Raw genomic sequence first — 18,808 nt, forward strand, 5'->3', positions numbered from 1 at the left:
GAACTACTCACCATCGGACTTTGCCCATACTATCTACCATGATGGGTTAATCAATTATTTGTGACAGTACTTTACATGCCACCACGTGCTGATGTCAGAACTGCAGCTGAAACAATTCTTGAAACTGTGCAGAAACTAGAAATCAAATCACCTGTCTCTTTCAAACTTGTGATTTTAATGTATGCAATCTTGAATCAGTATTACCACATTACCATCTGCACATGACTATTAGTACTAGAGGGGACAAAACACTAGACAAGTGTTATGGAAACATCCCTGGTGCTTACATATCGCATCATAGAGTAGCCCTGGGATTCAGTTTCTGTTTGTACTTCGGTAGAAAGTGAACAAGAAAAAATAATCATACAAAAAACACAAAATTGGTGCCAGGATAGTACAGTGGAACTGCAGGAATGCTTCTCCTATACTGACTGGGATATGCTGACTTCCTCACAGTCACTGAATGAGGCCACTTTCACTGTAAGTGAATACAGTATATTACATTTTGTGAATCTATGATCATTAAGGAAAAAACTGTCAAGGTGTACCCAAACAGCAAGCTATGGATCACTAAAGAAGTTAAAGCATTACTATTGGAAAAACAACATGCTCATCAAGAAAATAATATGGAAGAAGAACAAATTTTACAGAAAAGGATTAACAGGTTAATTAAACAAAATAATATGTATGGGGGGAAAAATCAAGAGGTGGTTTAATTATAACAATCAAAAGCAGGTTTGGAAAGGCCTATAAACAATCACAGGACTGGGTTTTTAAAAGAGTATAAACTTTCCAGTTGACAAAGACCAAAAGCTTTTAGCAGATGAATGAATTTTCTTTTTACCAGATTTGAAACGAGCAATTTCAGCGCCTAAAATGCAGAAGTAAAGGAGAAACGGCAGGAATTCTGCTGTGATAGGGTTCAGTTTATCTGAAGTGGAGAAGGACTTGCATAGGGCTAAAACAAACGGCAAATTTCATGTTTTCTTGTGTAAATATGACTAAATAAAGCAACCTTGAACCTTTCCCATCTAAACTGCTAGCTCTAAAATTTTACTTTGTAGGATGATGATCTAGCCTCACCATAAACTGCAATCATGCGTTCATGGATCTCCTTTGGCTTTTTCCCTTTTGTAAGAAATTTTATTACTGAATGGTTCTCCAAATATAGCATTTTCTTATTTGATTCGGACGACTACTCTCCTGACATCCTGTCTCTTGCAATGTTAGACTCGCACTGTGCCACAGCAGTGCATGACTAACCTTGAGACATATCACAATATTACCAGACTTGTTTCAGCATGCTTGCTACTTTCTTTCATACTCAGGCAGATAAATTATTGAACACCCCTCGTATCCTCAGATAACCTAAGTAAAAGCAGTAACTTTGTTGTTGTATTTGTGTAATAAACATTTCTCCGGTAAATGCTGAAAGTGGCTTTTATACAATTCAGAATTTTATTCCAGTTAAAATGGAGATTTGTCCCTTTAAATATTTTAAATGGATGGACTAATAGCATATTTCTTATTAAATTATATAGATGTTATTTGTCCCAAAGGCAAATTTAGTTTTTACAGAAATACAAGCAATATAAGAATAAACCTCTTCAGACACACACAAGAATCACAAAAAAGAATAATTTGGCTAATAAGGGAGCGGTCGCAGTTAGGCATTGTAAATGTGTATTGCTGTAGGTATACAAGAGCTCTATTAACGTTCCTTGACACACTTCAGTAGACTAATTTGTGAGCTAAAACTACTTAATAATATTCTGTCAGAGAGAGGATGTGCATTATTTTTGTTGAAGACCATCAGTTTTATCTGTATTCTCTCCTCTACTTAAACCTCCAACAGGTCAAGAGTGCATACCATATCTCAGCCTGCTTTCTTAATTAGCTTCTTAGTTCAGTGGACCTTTCTTGAAGTGATGTCACCCTCCCAGCGCAGCACAGCATAGAAAATTAAATTGGCTATTACAGAGTTAGGACACATAAAGGATGTCTCTACTCATATTAAAAGAATGCAGTCTACTAAGAAAAACTGTCTGCTCTTCCCTTTCTTGTCTAGTTCATCATTGCTACTAGACCAGTCCAACTTCTCATTAATGTGGTAATGTACCGTCTCCACATCCACTCCCTGAGTAGTGACTGGATGTAGAGGCTCTTTGGTGTGGCGAAAGTCAATAACCAAGTCCTTGGTTTTGCTGATGTTAAGTTAAAGACAATTCTCTTACAACCAAGAAATGAAGTTCTCCACCTGAATACTGTACTCTGTCTCATCCCACTTGTCAGTACACCACATTAGTGCAGAATAATTTGAGAATTTATGCAAGCAACATGACCCACTGTTATAGTTGCATTCCTGTACAGGGTGAAGAGAAAATGAGACAGGACTGTTCCTGTGTGGTGCTTCATTGTTGTTTACATCAATAGCAGAGACACAGTCCTTGAGCCTCACAAACTACAGTCTGTTGGACAGATAGTTCATTATCCGGTACACCATAGGCAGATAATCCATTATCCCTTAATAGGGATGACTGGAGCATGGTATTGATGGCACTGGAGAAAGACGAAAATTGTGAAGACAATATCAGTGTTATTTTTTTGTCTGAAAAAGGAAGCAATTATTTTTGTTTTGTCTCAAGATCGCTATTAATTAAGATTGTGAATAATCTGTTTGAAACATCACACATTAAAAAATGTTTTATTTTTTTCCACAGGTTTATATCGAGGTGAAAGAGATACCAAGTGGAAAAAGAAGTTTCTTAAATTGAAAGCTGAAGCATTAGTTAAATGTAGTAAAGACAAATGTGCAGATGAAGCTATGGAAACTCTGGAGCAGGTAATATAATATCTTGGGCTTCTGATATCTATTAGATGAGAAACCACAGATTGCTTTAACTCTGGCCCTTGCAGTTGAATTGCCAATCTTAGTAGTAATCTATATCATTAAAAAAATACTGAATTATTTTTTCAGGAGTTTGCCAGACATTTAATGTGTAATTATTTTCAGCAATGACAGCAAAATTAAGTTTTCATATTTTATTTTTTTGTTTTCACTTTCTCTGTATGTGTTTTCATTATCAATTATAACTGAACTGATCCATAGCATCTATTATGACAAAAGGCTTGTTGTATATATAATGCTATATTGTACTATTCTTTTTTCTCTTTCCATTAGCATAGCTATAAAGAACTTGTAAAACCATCTGCTACAATCTAACCATACCTTACAAAAAAGGGAAGCTACAGAATGTTAAAAAAGCATTGAAGGAGAGAGTTAACATGCAATTAAATATACAATAAACTCAACACCCAGACATTGTGGCCATGGGTAAAACATAGTATTCTGGGACATTCTCAAATCTGCTTAATCTAATTAAGGATTACAGCAGGCTAACGCCTATTCCAGTAGCCCTGACAGGGGCAATAGCACTGCCAGCAGGCTAACACCTATTCCAGTAGCCCTGACAGGGGCAATAGCCCACTGCAGTGCACTTATGCATATATCCAGCCATCCATCCATTTTCCAACCCGCTGAATCCGAACACAGGGTCACGGGGGTCTGCTGGAGCCAATCCCAGCCAACACAGGGCACAAGGCAGGAACCAATCCCGGGCAGGGTGCCAACCCACCGCAGGACACACACAAACACACCCACACACCAAGCATACACTAGGGCCAATTTAGAATCGCCAAACTTATGCATATATTAACCTTTTAATTCCCATTGACCCAATTTAGAATTGTCGTTCAGTTTGTGGAGGAAAACCTGGAAAGAGACCCTTGAAGTCATGATGTGAATTTGTATACTTCACACAGATCAGGTCCAGGAATCCAGCCTAGGATTCTGGATTTGTGTAGCAGCAATACTACAGTGACCATGTTTATTCAGTGATTACAAAGTAGGGCAGTATGATTAATTGATTTCATGAAATCATAGTTTGACATACATAATTTTCATATTTGAAGAGCTGACATTTTATTTAGCTTATACATTATAAAGAATTTTAGCATTGCAGGCCCAGTTGGTAAGATTTTCTTCTTTTATCCTTCCACATCTGGCTTTTGGAGAACAAATGCATTGTACAAAGTAATAGAGCCCAAAAGCAACAGGCATGTGCACTGTCTATAGATAAGTTCAACTAAGAATGGTCTAAGAAAACCGTATTACAGTGTAAATTAAAGATCTGGGGCCTCATGTATAAATGGTGTGTATGCACAAAAATGTTGTGTACGCCCGTTTCCACGCTCACATCGCAATGTATAAAAACTTGCTGTAAAGCCACGCACCTTTTCACGCCAGCTCAATCCCTTGCATACGCAAGTTCTCCGCTCGGTTTTGCAAACTGCCAGCACACAGTGTCAAAGCAGTGCTACTGTTCCTGTGTGGTTTCCCTTTATTTTTTTAGATTCACATCCCTGACATGGCTTTATCAAATACACTGAAATTAACCGCATATCGTTTATTAGTTTAAGGCATCTGATTGTAATCAACCCTTAACCATATAATGGTGCACAGATGCCCAAACTATTCCAAATACTATAGCTGCTTTAGCGTTGTCACTGTCGGTGCACCACTCAGAGTTTTTAACCCACTGTATCTGATTGTGGAATCACAGCTCTACAGCAGCTGATCAGAAAGCTCTACCACAGATTGTGTCAAGAGCGTGGAGAAATATCGGGATAGAGCTTCTAGCACACGCTGCCTCAGCCATGTGCACAGTCTATTTGAACTTCTTCCATTCGGCAAATGCTTCAGAGCCTTTCCTGTACGGACCTCGCAGTTCAGAAACAGTTTCATCCCAAGACATATACATGCACTCAATCAGTCCATCAAGTGCTCCTGGTAGAACTGTTTGTACTTATAAGTACAATTGCCTCACTGTAAACTTGCATTACAGTTATAATATTGCATAACCTGAGCCACTTATTCTTTCATATTATATATTTTTCACAGTCTTTTATCCTGTTACAGTAATCCCTCCTCCATCGCGGGGGTTGCGTTCCAGAGCCACCCGCGAAATAAGAAAATCCGCGAAGTAGAAACCATATGTTTATATGGTTATTTTTATATTGTCATGCTTGGGTCACAGATTTGTGCAGAAACACAGGAGGTTGTAGAGAGACAGGAACGTTATTCAAACACTGCAAACAAACATTTGTCTCTTTTTCAAAAGTTTAAACTGTGCTCCATGACAAGACAGAGATGACAGTTCCGTCTCACAATTAAAAGAATGCAAACATATCTTCCTCTTCAAAGGAGTGCTTGTCAGGAGCAGATCATGTCACAGAGATAGAGAAAAGCAAACAGATCAATAGGGCTGTTTTTCTTTTAAGTATGTGAAGCACCGGGGCACAAAGCTGTTGAAGGCGGCAGCTCACACCCCCTCCGTCAGGAGCAGACAAAGTAAGCTGTTGAATGCGGCAGCTCACACCCCCTCCGTCAGGAGCAGGTAAAGTGAGACAGAGTTTGTTTATCAATCAAAAATCAATACGTGCCCTTCGAGCTTTTAAGTATGCGAAACTCCGTGCAGCATGTCGTTTCAGGAGGCAGCTGCACAAAAGATCACAACGTGAAGATAATCTTTCAGCATTTTTAGATGAGCGTCCGTATCGTCTAGGTGTGCAAACAGCCCCCTGCTCAATCCCCCTACGTCAGGATCAGAGAAAGTCAGCGCAAAAGAAAGAGAAAAGTAAGCCGGGTAGCTTCTCAGCCATCTGCCAATAGCGTCCCTTGTATGAAATCAACTGGGCAAACCAACTGAGGAAGCATGTACCAGAAATTAAAAGACCCATTGTCCGCAGAAACCCGCGAAGCAGCGAAAAATCCGCAATATATATTTAAATATGCTTACATATAAATTACTGTTATTGTTGTTGTTATTTTACCATTTTATAGGAAAATAAGTGTATGGAGGATTTGCATATTGAATCTCAATACCATACAATAACAATAAAGGAATTCGATTCAATTGAGAGCGCGTATTTACAGATGATGACGACTAGCTTCTTAGTCGATTTAGATTTCCAGGCGCTATCTTTGTGGAGCTCTTGATATCAATTTAAAGAATGAAATGCATTAAAGTATAAATATATTACATTATACAGATACTGTATATTTTAAACTTCATTTAAATAATGTATATTGTTAAAGATTAAATATGACAGGACTCAGTGGCGCAGTGTCAGGGATTGTTCCTGCCTCGCGCTGTATGGTCGCTGGAGCTGGCTGGAGGGATAAATGGATGGAATAATTAAACATGTACTACGAAGATATTTCAATGTTCCTTAAAAGTTTTGAAGAATCTGCGTTCTAAGCCTACAGATGGCTTGAGATTTATTAAAGAGCTGATTGCGTGGCAATTGGTTACTTGGAGAAAGAAAAGAAAGGACAGGAATTGGGGGTTAGTACGTTTGAAAGAGACAGTACTGCTGCAATAAATTATTTAACTGAGGGTTGTGCACGGGGCAGCAAGCATCTTGAGGGAGGCAGGAACAATCTTTGGAAGGGGCGCCAGTTCGTCACTACCACTGTGCTAATGTGCCACAATGTTTTATACATGCTTCAATTTCTGTCATCATGAAAATGATATCAAGTATATATCTTACTATTTAAATTGTTCAGAGGTATAACATCATGAATGTAATGTATTCTGTGTCCTGTCGGCGTAAAAGAAAGCCCGTTTAAGAAGCACATACTGATTCACACACGTAAGAGTACATAGAATATAAAGCATTTAACATGCTAGTTTCGTTACGATGGGTTTTGAGAAACAATTAAACGATTTTAAGATGAGGTTTATGACGTTCTACTTTAATAACAAAATAAACTTTGTGATTAAAGTGGAAATTTCTACCTTTTTTTCACACTGTGTCCCAGTTTTTTTTTCTTTTCTCTGTACCCTAATATGCTTCCATATGACACTCAGACGGTGGGCTATGACTCGCCTTTTCACAGAGACTTTGATATCTGACCACTTCTTATTTATTTCGGGCACTGTGTGACTTTCTGAACTTTAACTTTCGAGTTTCTCCTCCACTGTCACTCAATCAACTTCCTTTTGTTATTTATATCACTGCTTAAACCAACAAACAGTAAATTTTTCCTTGCCTCTACTTTGTATTTGCTGAAATTCTTCCTTTTCCCCGTGTTTTTGCCATTGTTTTTTCATAGAACGCAAAACATGAGGGGCTATTTATATTGATTTGCATATTCAAAGAGGCATAATTCTGCGAGGAACCGGGGTGGAGCGACAGGCGTGTGCACGAGTGTTACTTTTCATGCTGACTGGGATTTATGGAGTGGAAGAACATGGAAGCTGGCGTACGCACAAATTTATGCACCTAGATTTTTTTTGTGCATACACACATTTCTGCTTTTGTCTGTATGCCATGTTTTAGTGTAAATTCCACGCACAACGTTATACATGAGGCCCCTGGTGATTTCAGTAAAATACTAGTATACTATATTTGTACGTAATTTTCAAACTGATTCATATACTTTTTAATTTTTTTTTAACAAACAACCAACATTAATAAATTATGCACTTTAACAATACATTACCTGTTTTACAAAAACACATAAGCCTTTGTCATGACACATAGTACCTAATAAGGAAATATTTACAGGCCAGAATTCAAGCAGTTGTTATATTACATGAGCATTGAGATAAGCAATCAACAGCTCTCATAAAGATTTAAGTCACATTGTCCTAACATTATATCCACTGCATAAGTAGATTAGAATACAGCTTCTTTTTCCCACTATCACTGACAAAACAGCACAAAATACTGACTTTAAAACATAAGTCAGTCAACTCTTGCTCTTTGAGCAAGTTAAGACACCTCCTCCCTTCCCCACACACACAAGCCACTCTTTAAAATCATACCAACATATAACATGTAATTTGTGCAGTGGTCAGCGTTGACGTTCACCACTTTAGACATACTTAATAAACAAGAAAGTAATATTTTACAAACTCCAGGCACTTGCATTTGTGGATAACTGACAGAAAAGGCTTCTTTCTGGCACACCTTCCAAATAATCTGTTAGCACAGAGATGCCATCTGATGGTGGTTCTGGAGACTTGATATTCCCAGGATTTTACTTTTTCTTGCAATTTCCCAACAGTGATCCTTGGAGATATTATTGCCTGTCTTACCATCCCTCTCACTGTACATAGGGGTAAAATAAACTTGGGTCCTCTTCCAGGCAAGTTTGTCACAATTCCAGTTGATGACCATTTTTTTTATTATTGCCCTGACTGTAGAAATGGGCATTTTCAGGCGAATAGCTTTTTTTTTTTTTTTTGTAGCCATCCCCTGAGTTATGAAGGGCAACACACTTCTCCCTCATTTGGATTGAGTGTTCTCTTTTCTTTGCCATAATGATGATTGGCTAAGGAAATTTGGTTCTGTGTCTCTTCATTTGTATCCCAGTTAATCAGGAAGTTGTTCATTATAGCTGGAAAGTTCCTTTACACTCCAATCCACTTAACAATGTCCAATTTAAATGGGAAACATGCTTAAGTTGCATTGTTTCACATTAATTTCCAAGAGTGCCACAATTGTGGCATATCTGTTTCTATTAAAAATATTTATTTCTTGATGAGGGCTCTGTTTTTCTTTGAATGAACTTGTTTCAATTAAAAGTCAGATGTTTCTCATTTTTTCAGTGCAAGATGACGGTTCTTCAGCAAACAGTAACTTTTTTCTAACACTTCTTACTAATTTTTACAAGAGGTGCCAATAGTAGTCAAGGGTGTTATATATATATATATATATATATATATATATATATATATATTTTATTTTGTGGTATATATATACACACACACACACACACATATATACATTTATTTTGTGGCACGCGGCTGGCATCCATGCCCCTACACTGTATCTTCAGGGGGAGCAGCCCTGGACAGTGCAATACCTTCCCCTGGACGCTAGATGGCCGCCCCCCTGGGTTGGAGAGGTGCTTTGGGCTCCCGCAGGGCTCCACGGGAGTTGGAGTTGGATGCAGCCCTGTTGGGTCCCGCAGGCACTGCCAGGGTGTGCTGTAGCTGGGACTCCTGCGGCCCTGTGGGTCACGTATGCACCACACCTGGAAGTGCAGCCGGAACAAAACAATCAAGCACCTTGAGCACTTCCAGGTGAATTATGAAAGGGGCCAGCAGCCACCACTCGAGGGCCAGAGTCGGGAGGTGGAGGACGAAGCTAGACGAGAGGAGTGGTGGTGCCAGAGGAGTGTTTGTCTTGAGTGCTTTGGGACTGTGTATTGCCTGTGGGGTTCATGGGGAAGACGTGCCCCACAGGTGAAGAAAAATAAAAGTCTTTGTGCTTTTACACATGCCTCAGTGTGAGTCTATGTCGGGTCGGGTGCAATATAGCGCCTTTTTACCACAATATATATATAAATCCCTTCTCCCCCCAGCTCCCAATTAGATGTCAAGCGGGGCCATAAGCCCAGTAAGAGGACTTGTGGGCTTATGTTCTGACAATTATTCCTTTAATACGAGATGTTCTTAATTGTTCTCTGAGATCCAGTGGTCTGTTTTGACAGTAGTAGTGATAGTTCTTTAATAGTGCTGAAACCACATTCTTTCATCCAACTCTTTTCATATAAGAAAATTAAAGTTAGAAATAAAAAATTGCAGTTTTAAGTTGTTTTTGCAATACTGTTCAATTGCAGGAAGGTTTTTTTCTACAATCATAAATTTCTATTACAAAGCTGACTACTACTGTTACTTTTGCAATCAAGGTACTGCACTAAAACCAATAATTTTATTTTAGAACAGATAAAAGATATAAAAGCAAGATTTATTCATTCTACAAATTGTAAAATTACCTACATATTTGTATTCAGTTACATTAAAACCAGGAAATGTGCCTGGCCTAGGTTACATCAGTTGTTATATAACCTTACTAGCAAAATACCTGCGCTTCGCAGCGGAGAAGTAGTGTGTTAAAGAGGTTATGTAAACATATATATACATAAACATATATACTTATATACATATCTACATATACACATATCTATATATATATATTATATATTATATATATACACATATACAAATTTACATATCTACATATATATACATATATATATATATATATATATATATATATATATATATATATATATATAGATAGATATATATAGATATAAATATATAGATATATAGATATAAATATAGACATACATATATACATACATACATTCACACACATATATATAGAGCAAAATACTCGCGCTTCACAGCGGCGAAGTACTGCTTTAAAATTTTAAATAATAAACTGAGGGAAATTATACCAATAATTATTTGTTAAGGATCTCTTTGTATACCATGTTGTCAGTTCACCCCTCCGCTTGTAATATGACCAAGTTGTGCGCTGAGCTTACTCTTGAGCATGCAACGTATACTTGGCCATGTGAAAAGCAAATCAAGAACAGCTGCGGAGCTCAGCTTGGAGCGAAATGAAGTGAATGAATTGAGGTGAATGGGAGGGGAGATGATCACGTGACTCCAACACCCGCCTTAACTCTCCATCCCTCCACAAACACACAAACACAGTCTCTCGGATCCCAACTCTCCTTTATATATATAGATAAATAGCAAAATACCCGCGCTTTGCAGCGGAGAAGTAGTGTGTTAAAGAGGTTATGAAAAAAAAAAAAGGAAACATTTTAAAAATAACGTAACATGATTGTCAATGTAATTGTGTTGTCATTGTTATGAGTGTTGCTGTCTTTTATATATATAATATACACACACACACACACACATAAAGATATATATACATATACATATATATACATATCTGCATATACACATATCTACATATACATACGTATATACACATCCACATAAACATATATATACATATACAAATCTACATATCTACATATATATATATATATATATATATATAGACATACATATATACATACATACATACACACACATATATATATATATATATATATATATATATATATATATATATATATATATATACTGTATATATACATATCTACTTATTGGCTCCTGTATTTAGGATATGGCAGGTTGGATAATGGACGGATGGACATTTGTATGCATATCCCCATTTGCCCGTTTTCGTTTTTTTTCTTTCTTCAGTAATATTTCAGTAAACCCGGAGCTTGTCAGTTCAAATTGTGGTACTGACACCACTGTGTGACCCTGAGGAAGTCACTTCACCTGCCTGTGCTGCAAAAAACAAAAGTAATGTAACAAATTGTACCTCAGATGTTGTAAGTTGGTGGAATAAAGGCATAAGTAAAATAGATAAATATGTATTATACACATAGGAAGTATTCATTTATTTTCAGTTAAGTCATCTGCAGCAAACTTTTATAAATGAGGGTTTCTGATTTTTAGATAGTGCAAACTGTTTCTTCTTCATTGACGTTTTCTCTTGGAGAGCTTTTTTCATTTCATTGAAAATGAAAGCAGCAGCTGCCAAAATATGTAGCTTTCTTATTAATTTTTCAACATTGTGTAAAATAAATGTATAAAGTAACATAAAAGGTTTAAATACTGGTTATTCTTTTACACTAAAATATTACTACAGAGATACAAAAAAAGTAAAATGGATATGTTCTTTTTCTTTAAGGAGATTAAATATTACTGAAGAAAGAAAAAAAAAATTAAACAGCCAAATGGGGCTATGCATACGAACTTAAAAGGTTTAAATAAAACAGAAATATATATTTTATTTTTACTTGCTTAACTTGTGGAGGGTGTATCCTGTAGCAAAGCCCTAACTTTTTTCGTGAAAGCCCATTTCAGTCAATAAGTCTTATGTGTGTATTTATGTATGTGTGTATATATATGTAGATGTGTATATGTAGATATGTATATATATGTATATGTATATAAATGTTTATGTGTGTGTGTATATTATATATATATAATATATATATATATATATATATATATATATATATATATATATAAAAGACAGCAACACTTATAACAATGACAACACAATTACATTGACAATCATGTTACGTTATTTTTAAAATGTTTCCTTTTTTTTTCATAGCCTCTTTAATACACTACTTCTCCGCTGCGAAGCGTGGGTTTTTTGCTAGTATATATATATATATATATATATCTATAATAATAAAAGGCAAAGCCCTCACTGACTGACTGACTGACTCACTCACTCACTCACTCACTCACTGACTGACTGACTGACTCATCACTAATTCTCCAACTTCCCGTGTAGGTGGAAGGCTGAAATTTGGCAGGCTCATTCCTTACAGCTTACTTACAAAAGTTAGGCAGGTTTCATTTCAAATTAATACGCGTAATGGTCATAACTGGAACCTCTTTTTTGTCCATATACTGTAATGGAAGGCAGCAAGATGGCCGTAGGAGACTGAGTTGCGTGTCGCGTCATCACGCCTCCCACGTAATCACGTGAACTGACTGTGAACTCAGTACGTAGAAAAGAAGGAGGAGCCCCAAAGAGCGCTGAAGAAAACACTCATTACACAATTGACAAGGCAGCGAAACAATAAGAAGCGAGTGAGTGACGCATACAAGCATCTTCATAAGACACGAGGTATAAAAAAGCACGGTGTAAACCGTAAGTCTAAATTTACTTTATAGAAACGCTCCCGCTGCCGTTTGCAATACCATATTCGCGAGATACAAGTTTAATGAGAAGACACGAGGTATAAAAAAGCACGGTATAAACCTAACCTTAAATTAACTTTATAGAAACGCTCCCGCTGCCGTTTGCAATGCCATATTCGCGAGATACAAGTTTAATGAGAAGACACGAGGTATAAACGACAGTTTGCATCACTTTGTAACAGAGTTAAAATTTCTGTAGCGAGAAACTTTTAACTGCCGGGTCTTAGCTAACATTAAATAAACCCGTGGACATCGCAACATCACACAAGAGAGCGGCTCACGTGAAGTGACTGAACGCAGCAGGAGTGATCACTTCCATGAATCAAACCTGTTCAAAAAACACATTACACAATTGATAAAGTAGGAAAAGAATATGAAACAAAGCACGGTATAAACCGTAACTTCAAATTAAGTTTATAGAAACGCTGCCGTTTGCAATACCATATTCGCCCCTGCGAAGCGCGGTGATTTTGCTATATATATTAAACTATTTCAACCATTGTATGATCTGCTTCTCGCAACTGAAAGAGGGCACCGTGGCAGAAGTTAGCCGACTTGCTCACCAACCACAAGCGTTACCTGGTAGGTAACCACCCATACAATCAGATTGTGAATCAGACTACGAATGCCTGCAATGTAATTACCCCGATCTACATGCTGTCAAATGAACGAACCACACGCCGTAGCACAACGTTAGGGGCTTCGCCTCTACGTCCGAGGATCGATTCCCGTAAGGGAGTGCAGTGACTGTGTACTCCCACAATTATGGCGAAACACGTGTCGCATACTATGCATCTTCAAAGCACGGTGTAAACAGTAAGTTTAAATTGAGTTTATAGAAACGCTCCCGCTGCAGTTTGCAATACCATATTAGATGACTTTGTAACAGAGTTAAAATTGCTGGAGCGATAAATTTTTAACTGCCGGGTCATGTCGCGTGTTCTTGGGTAGGTACACCAAAAAATGTATACATTTATGCATGTAATGGGCAAACAAAAAATGTACTATACCCGAAAGCACTACAGTAGTACTCAATGTATCTTTACTTCTTAAATGTTAATGTTTTACTGTTTAATAATTTATACGCTTCTTATATGTTATTCAGATTCTTTTATCAAAATACCAGTAACAGCGCACTGCACGATAACGTGGAGTGAATATACTTGACATGACCATTCATAGTATTTATCCTCTTTCTCTGTACGTTTACCATTCGTTTGCTCAGAGGTTGATGACCTTGCTGCTTAATGAGCAGCTCTTCACCCTAGCGTCCCGCTGCTTCTCTTCTTTCGTCGGCATCTTTTCCCGTTAAAACTGATTTTTTTTAAAACTTAGTATGTTTTCTTTAATTTTTCAGTTAAGCTGGCACTTAAGTCTTCAATCTGCCTCAAGAATGATTAGCGGAGGTGGTAGACAATGAAAACGTCAGCCGTACGCATCCGCCACGCACGCACTGGTGCGCGCAGCTGTGAGTTGACTCTACAATAAAATAAAATAAAGATAAAAAGAGCAATAACTTGCAGCACCGCTATTCAATTACACTTGCCTAACGCCTCTCCTAAGGGGAAATACTGTGGGATCTGGGCATCCGTCAAAGCGGCAATCACAAGCCCGATTAGAAAGCGGGAAGCTGTGATTTGTCCTCTCCCTCCCATGTAACAATCGCAGCCCGTGTTGCAACGCACTATGTATGTATATGTATATATGTGTATGTGTGTGTATATGTATGTGTATATATATATATATATATATTTGTTCATATGTGTGGGAAAGCGAATAGTAGACGTGACGTAGTATATGTGTACCAAATTTCAAGTCAATAGGTGAAACGGTTTGCGAGCTACAGGTGATTTAAAATCCTGGACAGACAAATATGATAATGATGTTAATGTTGTTTATATTGATTTCTATGTTATTGTAAGTGCCCTTTAGTTGTGGAAAAATAAATTTGGCAATTAAACTTATTTTATACATACATTTTATTTTTTTCTCTTGCACTCAGTGAGCGAATCCACTGGGTAATCAGCTATATATATATATATATATATATATATATATATATATATATATATATATATATATATGTATATATATATGTATATAGATAGATATGTATATATATATGTATATAGATAGATATGTATGTATGTGTATATATATATATATATAGATAGATAGATATATGTGTATGTATGTAGATAGATATGTATGTATATGTATATATGTGTATATATATGTAGATATACAAATATGTATATGTATATATGTGTATATATATGTAGATATACAAATAAGTATATGTATATATGTGTATATATATATGTAGATATACAAATATGTATATGTATATATGTGTCTGTATGTGTATATATATGTTGATATATGTATATATATATGTGGATGTGTATATGTATATATATATATGTATATATGTTTATGTATATATATGTTTACATAACCTCTTTAACACACTACTTCTCCGCTGCGAAGCGCGGGTATTTTGCTAGTATATATATATATATATATATATATATATATATATATATATGTACATATATATATATATATATATATATATATATATATATATATATATATATTCATACATATACACACATACATGCAGTTTCAATAACATAGAAATCAATATAAACATTAACATCATTATCATATGAGAATATGAAGTAATATATAAGAAGCACATTTCATATAAATATAAATTATTAAACAGTAAAATCTTCTTCTGTAATTTGCTACCGTGGCAATTTGTGTGTCTGTCCAGGATTTTAAATCACCTGTAGCTCGCAAACCGTTTCACCTATTGACTTGAAATCTGGTACACATATAGTACGTCACGTCTACTATCCGCTTTATGGGTGATGATTGTATTACTCTTTTTATCTTTATTTTATTTTATTGTAGAATCAACTCCTATCTGCGCACACCAGGGCGGCCGTGGGCGGATGCGTATGGTGTATTCACTCCATGTTATCGTGCATTGCGCTGTCACTGGTATTTTGATAAAAGAATTTGAACAACATATAAGAAGCGTATAAATTATTAAACAGTAAAACATTAACATTTAAGAAGTAAAGTTAGATTAAGTACTACTGCAGTGCCTTCGGGTATACCTCATTTTTTGTTTGACCATTACATGCTTAAATGCATACATTTTTTGGTGTACCTACCCGAGAACACGCGACATATAACCGAGCGTGGGAGAAGCATGGATTTTAAACACGCGTTGAGTTCATCTGCTGGTCTCCCTCGTGGAATAACTGGTAATGTTTGACTAAAATCTACAGCGAGTAAAACGACATTACCTCCTATTTTTTTTTTTACGATCTCTGAGGTCTTGCTTTTTTCGGTTCAAGGCTTCATAAGCTCTTTTATGTTGTATGGTGTACTTATCCCAAACCATCATCTTTGAATGTTGCAAGACTTTCGCCTTGTATGTAGATCGGGGTAATTACATTCATTGCATTCCTAGTCTGAATCACAATCTGATTGTATGGGTGGTTACCTGGCACTGTAGGATTGCCACCCATCCTTTAAAATACGGAATCGTGCCGCATTTGAGAATGAAATTGCGCGTCCCGTTTTGAATGAATACGGGACGGGATTTGTCCCGTATTTTTTTTATCATTTTTTTTTAAAGCAGCGTCTCATGCAAATCATCCCACACGCATTTTATGAAGATGCCTCCTTTCCTACTTTTGATTGGGTAATACTTGATGTCATCGTTAGTTTGATTGGTCTTTTTAACTGTCCAGTGTGGAGGGCGGGTCTTTTAAGTAGAGTCTGCAAACTGTTGGCACTGAGATGTGGCGTCAGCGCCAGAGTTGAAGCCCCTAACGTTGCGGTCAGCAAGTCGACTAACATCCGCCATGTGCCGTCTTTCAGTTGCGAGAAGCAGATCATAGAATGGTTGAAACTGTTGCCCCTAACGTTGCGCCACGGCGTGTGGTTCGTTTATACCTCGTGTCTTCTCATTAAACTTTTATCTCGCGAATATGTTATTGCAATCCGCAGCGGGAGCGTTTCTATAAACTTAATTTAAACTTACGTTTTACACCGTGCTTTGTTTCCCTTATGAACATGCTTGTATGCTTCACTCGCTCCCTTCTCAATTGTTTAATTAATTTTTTGCTCTTCGCTGTTTGCGGCTCTTCCTTCATTTCCCCCTACTTCGTTCTTTTATCTCGCGAATATGTTATTGCAATCCTTAACGGGAGCGTTTCAATAAACTGATTGAAAATAGTTTTGCATTTACCTTTTTAGTAAAAGGCGAGCTTTTAAGCCTGAGAAATCACCCCGTAAATGCACACGTTTAATTGCACATGTGTTAATATGTATGGTTACACAGTATTAAAAGACAGTGAACAACGTCAGTTACCTTTGTTCCCGCGTTTGATAAAAGGCGAGCTTTTAAGCCTGAGAAATCACCCCGTAAATGCACACGTTTAATTGCACATGTGTTAATATGTATGCTTACACAGTATTAAAAGACAGTCAAAAATTAACGTCATTTACCTTCGTTCCCGCGTTTGACTCGTGCTGTAAATCTCTTCCTTGTTTTTAGTTCATGTGATTACGTAGGAGGCGTGATGACGCGATACGTGACTCCGCCTCCTCCATTACAGTATATGGACAAAAAATATGTTCCAGTTATGACCATTACGCGTAGAATTTCAAAATGAAACCTGCCTAACTTTTGTAAGTAAGCTGTAAGGAATGAGCCTGCCAAATTTCAGCCTTCCACCTACACGGGAAGTTCGAGAATTAGTGATGAGTGAGTCAGTCAGTCAGTGAGTCAGTGAGGGCTTTGCCTTTTATTAATATGTATAGATAAGCAAGTGCAGAACAAGTTATTGCACCTCATTCTGAAGCTGTTTCAAACTGCAGAAGATTGGTACCCAAGAGTAATGAACTAAATTATATTCAATTTTTACTTTCATTTGCTCTAAATTCAGTATTAGTAAAGTGATTGAGCAGATTGTATTGAAAATACCTAGTTTAGAGATTATACCCGTCTTAGGCTGGATTTATACTTCACGCGACGCATGCTGCAGCGGACGCTCCTGTTATGCAAGCGTTGTACTGTTTATACTTGCGTGCGTACTTTACGTAAATCTGGAGGAATCCACCAGGTGGCAGTGCGAGATATTAGCACGATGAGAACAGGTTTGGCTTCGCTGTGTTGTGAATTGCCTGGAACACCCATTAAATTCCGATGACACCTTACCGCAATATCTCTGAAAAGAATGTTTAATGATTAAATCCATCAGTCCAGGGATTTGTCCATTTCAACTAGCATTGGGCACGAGGCTGAAAAAATCCCTGGACAAGGCATCAGCTCATCGCAAGGTGAATGCAAGCACACACATACACGCTGGCGTCATTTTAGTGTAACCAAATCTGCATATCTTTGGAAGGAAACCGGAGCACATTGTGGAAACCCAGCAGGAAAATGTAAACTCCAGGCAGGGAATATCAGCGACGTGACTCCCTGCAAGACAGCAGCGCTAATGCTCCGCCACCGTGTCACCCCCTTGTGTGTAATTAACAGTATTCATTATTTAAACGAAATTACAGTTTTATTTGTAAAATGTAACATACATACTTCAATGCATTTCATCATGAAAGTGATATCAAGTATAAATCTGAGGATTCTAAATTTGCAGAAAGTTAATATGGATAAGGAATATCATACATTTAATGTGCTCAGTATGGCGATCTATTGCTGTTTGCCGCTGCTGTCAGTACCGGATGAAGCCCTAGAAAAAAAGATGGCACAGAAGACGATATGTGAGACTTTTAAAATGTATCGTGTCATTACGATCGGGAATATGCAACGCTTGAATATAAAAGCACCACGAATGCATCTGTATGTCGGCATTTTACTTCACCACTTCGAACCATTCATCAAACATCAAAGCGTGCACACCGATCTCGTAGGATCCGCAAAGCGGCTTTCTGTCACATGTAGATAGTAAACAGAGACTCTGATGTCACATTCCAACTATTAGCACACTGCGCCCCCCGACTTTTTGCTGGTACTGCAACTCACACACGTCGCGTTAATTTCTGAGGACCTGCTCAGAGGACACATCAAATGAATGCCGGAAACGTGT

General features: G+C 37.1%; 1 protein-coding gene across 1 annotated transcript in view; it reads left to right on the plus strand.

The window, feature by feature from the left end:
- skic3 (SKI3 subunit of superkiller complex) overlaps positions 1-18,808 on the plus strand; it is a 228,287-nt gene that overhangs the window by 84,930 nt on the left and 124,549 nt on the right. The window contains exon 11 of the mRNA XM_028804761.2: positions 2,721-2,842. Within this exon, the coding sequence (XP_028660594.2) occupies positions 2,721-2,842 (122 nt within the window). The remainder of the gene's footprint in view (positions 1-2,720; positions 2,843-18,808) is intronic.

The sequence above is a fragment of the Erpetoichthys calabaricus genome, chromosome 7, assembly GCF_900747795.2.
Source record: "Erpetoichthys calabaricus chromosome 7, fErpCal1.3, whole genome shotgun sequence".
Taxonomy (NCBI): domain Eukaryota; kingdom Metazoa; phylum Chordata; class Cladistia; order Polypteriformes; family Polypteridae; genus Erpetoichthys; species Erpetoichthys calabaricus.